The 5,197-nt window shown below is 41.0% G+C and overlaps 1 protein-coding gene across 1 annotated transcript; it reads left to right on the top strand.

Annotated features, from left to right (window-relative positions):
• Window positions 1-1,676: 1,676 nt before the first annotated feature.
• On the top strand, window positions 1,677-4,829 carry LOC106123244 (uncharacterized). Its single transcript, XM_013319475.1, has one exon. The coding sequence runs from the start codon at window positions 1,677-1,679 to the stop codon at window positions 4,827-4,829; it is 3,153 nt and encodes a 1,050-aa protein (XP_013174929.1).
• Window positions 4,830-5,197: the final 368 nt, after the last annotated feature.

The following is a 5,197-nucleotide window of genomic DNA, read 5'->3' as shown; positions in this document are numbered from 1 at the left end:
AAGAATTGAAGTAAATAAGAAATATATAAAATAGTGATATTCGATATTAAGTGATATAGTGAAATTAGTATGTGAAATAGTGAGTGTCGCCACAGTTGTATCCTCAGTTAGAGTCAGTGTAAATAACTCGTGTATGCCATATGTATAGCTCTTGAGGTACATCGCCACTGTAATCTAAGTTTAATGTGAATTGTTTATAACCTAAGTATATTATAGTTATCTTTTATTGTATAGGTTATTTTTAATGTACTTTTGCGTGAATTACTTGTTATGTTTTTAATGTGTCAAATAGATAATTGTCGAAGTAGCATCCCTCTGCCCATACATGTTTATATAATTTTTGAATACAACATTATGGAAACAATTTTAATAATTCATACATCTTAGATTCATTGTAGTCTGTAAATGACGTGTGTATTTTTATGTCTAAGATGTATTTTTATAGTTTTGCTTAACCTATGTTTATCTTAAATAACATGTCGTAGAATTTGTGTAATATAAAGTATTTGTATTTTAATGTTTGTTAAAATAGTCTTATGCATAGGTTTTAATTGTCAATGTATGTTGTGTTCTATTTGTACTTTTTATGTTTCATTTTATAAACATTTTGTATAATTATTTTAAATAAAGATACATCTAAAGGGTCAGTCGAAACACGCGGGGGTCCGAGCGCTACCTGCTTAGCGCGCATATAAATAGGGCGCCGTTCGGCGCAACAGCAGTCGCATCACAGCTTCTACCGAGACCACACGCACGCGTTTTGACTGACCCCGAGGAATTACACAATTTAATTTAAAGTGTTTCTCTTGGGCGATTTTCCTGCGTTTTTGGTCGTAGCAAAATTGGCTACTCTTTTGTGGGTCCTGGATCGGTGTTACCGGCGCAAAGTGAGGTCCGAGTTGCGTGCCGCAAGGTGCAAAACGAGGTCCCTTACTTTATCTTATTATCACCGATCACCCAATTGGGAGCTTGTCCCAGGCAGCGAGTAGGTAGTGCCTTTACGGGTGCTACCTAGCTTCAAGCAGCCGAAACAGCTGGTCCTTCGAGCCGGATCTTAAAGGCTTTATTTATATAGCCGATCCGCAAAAGTATTGCTAAATTTTTGAAGTTTTGTCGAAATATTTTTTGGAAGATTTGCCGAAACATTTTTTCAAGTTTTGTCGAAAAGTTTTTGGAAGTTTTATCGAAACATTTTTTAAATTTTTGTTGAATTTTTTGAAGTTTTGTCGATGTTTTTTGAAGTTTTATCAAAATATTTTTTCCAAGTTTTTTTTCCTTTCCCAAATTTTTCGAAGTTTGTCGACATTTTTAGTTTCTTTGACAATTTCTCGGTTGTATTGTCGAAATATTTTTTGAAGTTTATCGACATTTTATTTGAAGTTTCGTCGACAATTTCTTTGTTGTATTGTCGAAATATTTTGAAGTTCATCGACATTTTATTTGAAGTTTCGTCGACAATCGTTTGAAATTTAAATAAAAATTTTGAAGTTTCGGCAAAAATGCCAGTGACTAGGTCACAGAAAAATACTCCTCTCCGGCCCCCGTCGGTGCCCTCTACAAGGCATACGGCGACTGTAAGCGCAAATATTGAACGGCCGGGAGGTTCCTGCGCATCGGCAATTTCGCAAAACACGCATCGTGCTACATCGACAGAAGTGGCGACCGCAAGAACGGCAATGTCCGCTATATCCGGACCAATGAACATGGGTGCCGTACGACGACAGGCGACTGAGCAAGGGAGCTCACGAAATATGGCGTTAATGTCCGGTGTAACTACAGCCGAGGCATTAACGAGACAAAGCTGCCGTTCAAAGTCTGTGAAGTCGACAAGCTCGTCTGTGAGAAGACGCGAGTTATTGGCCAAAGAAAGATTGGCTCAGGCGGAAGTTAATCTAGCTCGCATAGAGTTAGAGCGCATACAATGCGAGGAGGAGGAATGTTCGGCTGAGGAACCGGGCGATAATATGTCCCGGGTTGAAGATTGGTTGCATACGTCGCAACAAGGCGATTGCCAAGAAGAAATAAAGCCGTGTAATAAATATTCCCCTCAAGAAAATGAAGCCGCCGAGCAAGAATGCAGTTCGACAAAGAAAATTACGTCGGAAGTAGAAGCTCTCACAATCGCTTTAAAGGAAGCAATGTCTACAAGAGAAGGTTCATCTGCGCAGCCAAAATTTATTTATGAATTGCCTTTTTTTGACGGCAACATCGAAGAATGGCTGGCCTTTAAAGTTATGTATGAAGACACCGCTTTTATGTTCAGCAGTGTACAAAATATGGCGCGGCTGAGACGGGCAATTAAGGGCAACGCTAAAGAAGCGATTAAAAGTCTATTATTCTCAGACACAGGCCCAGACGAAGTTATGCGAGCCCTCGGCCGGAGGTATGGTCGTCCAGATGCTTTAGTTATGGCGGAGTTAGACAAAATAAGGTCGCTCCAACGTATAAGTGAAAACCCGAGCGATATATGTGCGTTCGCAAATCAAATAAATAATAGCGTCGCTACAATAAGAGGTCTGAAAAAGCCATATTATCTTCGATCACCTGAAATGTCAAGGCAAATTCTCGACAAGTTGCCGTCTGTTTTAAAGTTTAGATGGTACGATTACGCGGCAAAAATAGACGAAGACGATTGCTCGGACCTCGAGTCGATATCTACGTTCCTGAATAACGAGGCAGACAAATGTGGGGCCTTTGCCACTGTAAATCTAAAAAGCGGCTGCAGAAGAAACACGAGAAGTTTAGTGAACTCTACACGTCAACTAGATCAAAGCGAGCCACAAACGAAAGAAATTAAATGTCCATTGTGCCAAGGCAATCATTTTCTTGTGGCTTGTCAAAACTTTAGGGACAAGTCCACACAAGATAGATGGGTAACGGTTAAAAGTATAGCCGTTTGTTTTAAATGTCTTCGTCATAAATTTACGAAAGGTTATTGTCGCAGTCCGCCGTGCAAGATATGCAGGCGAGGACACCACACAATGTTACATTATAAAAGAAGCGAACGTTTGAATAATGAGCAAGCCTCGTCACAAGAAGTTACAATCGAGGCGCAACAAATCAACACGGTACAAGCCCAGAAAGCCTATCTTAAGATGATCCGTGTCGAAGTATTTGGAAGCAAAGGGTCTAAGAGAATAATGGCGCTTTTAGACGAAGGCTCTACAGTGTCTTTATTAAACGCCGATGTGTCTCAAGAAATTGGTTTATCAGGCCGCACGGAAAGTCTTGTTTTGGAAACCGTAGGCGGCAAACGCATAATCGAGACTGATTCCCAGAAAATTAACTTAAAGATAAAAGGAATTCACCAAAACAAAACAAGGGTTTTACAAGGCGTGCGTACGGTGCAAAATCTCAAGCTTGCGTCACAGTTATTAGAGAAGACAAAGCTTGAAACTTATTCCCATCTGAGGGAATTTAGCGACACATTGTATTACGAAGAAGAACCACCTCAGCTTCTTATAGGGCAAGATAACTGGGAGTTTATTATCTCTCGGGAGGTCAGAAAAGGAAAGCCCGGACAGCCAGTTGCGTCCATGACAAAACTAGGATGGGTATTGCACGGATTAGATATGGGATATGGAAAATCCATCCGCCTTTCTGAGAAATGTGCACACGTTAATGGAATCGACGACGAAATGCACATGACTATTAAGGAACACTTCTCAATAGAGGCCCTTGGAGTACAACCCAAAAGGCCGAGTACTGACTCGGAAGGAAAAGCTTTAGCGCTTTTAGAGGCAACGTGTAAGCGCCTCTCAGATGGCCGATTCGAAGCAGGTCTTTTGTGGAAAAACAAAGATGAAATAATGCCTAATAACTACACATCTGCGGAAAATAGGCTAAAATATATTGAAAAAAAGCTTGATAGAAATCCGGAGCTGAAAATGAAATATAACGAACAAATTCAAAAGCTTATCGAAAATAAATACGCGGAAGAAGCTCCCATCGGTTCAAAATCAAATCGTCTGTGGTACCTGCCTCACTTTTCTGTTGAGCACCCTGTAAAAAGAAAATTAAGAATTGTATTCGACGCAGCGGCTAGGTATCAAGGAAAAAGTCTTAACGACGCTCTGTTACCGGGTCCCGATCTACTACAATCGCTCTTCGGTGTCCTTTTACGGTTTAGACAAGGTCCGTACGCAGTTGCGGCAGACATTCGAGAAATGTTTCTACAAATTCGAATTAAGCCCGATGATAGAGATAGTTTGAGATTTCTGTGGCGCGGCGATCGTCGTGATATACCGCCGATTGAATATAGAATGACGTCTGTCGTCTTTGGTGCGACGTCATCTCCCAGTATAGCCATTTACGTGAAGAATAAGAATGCCGCCGACTTTAAAGAACAGTACCCGGAAGCTTTTCAAGCCATAGACAGGAATCATTATATGGATGATTATTTGCATAGTTTTCATACGGAGGAAGAGTTCCTAAAGGTGACAAAGCAAGTCGATGTAATCCACAAAAAGGCAGGTTTCGAACTCAGAGGTTGGACTTCAAACAAACCATCTCTGCTAAATGGTTTTAATATTGAAAATCCGGAGACAAAAGAAGTAAACCTAGTTGAAAAAGAAGAGAAAACGTTGGGTCTACGATGGTTGATCGAAGAGGATACTATAGGTTTCCGGGCTAACCTACGCAACACACCGACAGACATCGCGCGAGGCGAAAAGGTGCCCACTAAAAGGGAAGTTACAAGCGCCGTCATGTCTACGTTCGACCCTTTAGGTTTGGCATCGCCAATATTAATACAGGGCAAGAAACTTCTTCAACACATATGGAGAAGCGGTGTAGATTGGGACGACAAGATAGAAAACAGCATTCGATAGGAAGGATGATAAAATATCGTCTCCACCAAGGAGATCGTCGCATGACTCCCAGCATTCATCTCGTTGGAAATGGAATTGGCAAATGAAACAAAGACTGGGTACACCACCGGAAAACAAGTGTATCTCAGGTTCAACACAAGCCACAAGCCGCCGTGTACAAGGCGATGTGAAAAGGGCCAACGAGAACATACCGAGAAAATTATCTTGCTGGAATAATATACCAAAATGCAAGCGAATGCTACGTTTAATGAGGGATATGGGCTACTTCGACCATTCAACGCAATACGCTACTCTATTACAAAATAGCGTACATTAACACTGGACGTAGAAGAATCATAGACGTCGATACAAAAGGCGGTGTACAGCGA

Source organism: Papilio xuthus, unplaced genomic scaffold (genome assembly GCF_000836235.2).
Source record: "Papilio xuthus unplaced genomic scaffold, Pxut_1.1 DF826115.1, whole genome shotgun sequence".
NCBI classification, from domain to species: Eukaryota; Metazoa; Arthropoda; class Insecta; order Lepidoptera; family Papilionidae; genus Papilio; species Papilio xuthus.
Note: the sequence above shows the minus strand (reverse complement) of the source record. Positions and strands in the feature narration are given on the sequence as shown.

Bases quoted from the DNA above. Each gene is read 5' to 3' on its own strand.
- LOC106123244 (XM_013319475.1), top strand. From the start codon at position 1,677: ATGTCCGCTATATCCGGACCAATGAACATGGGTGCCGTACGACGACAG.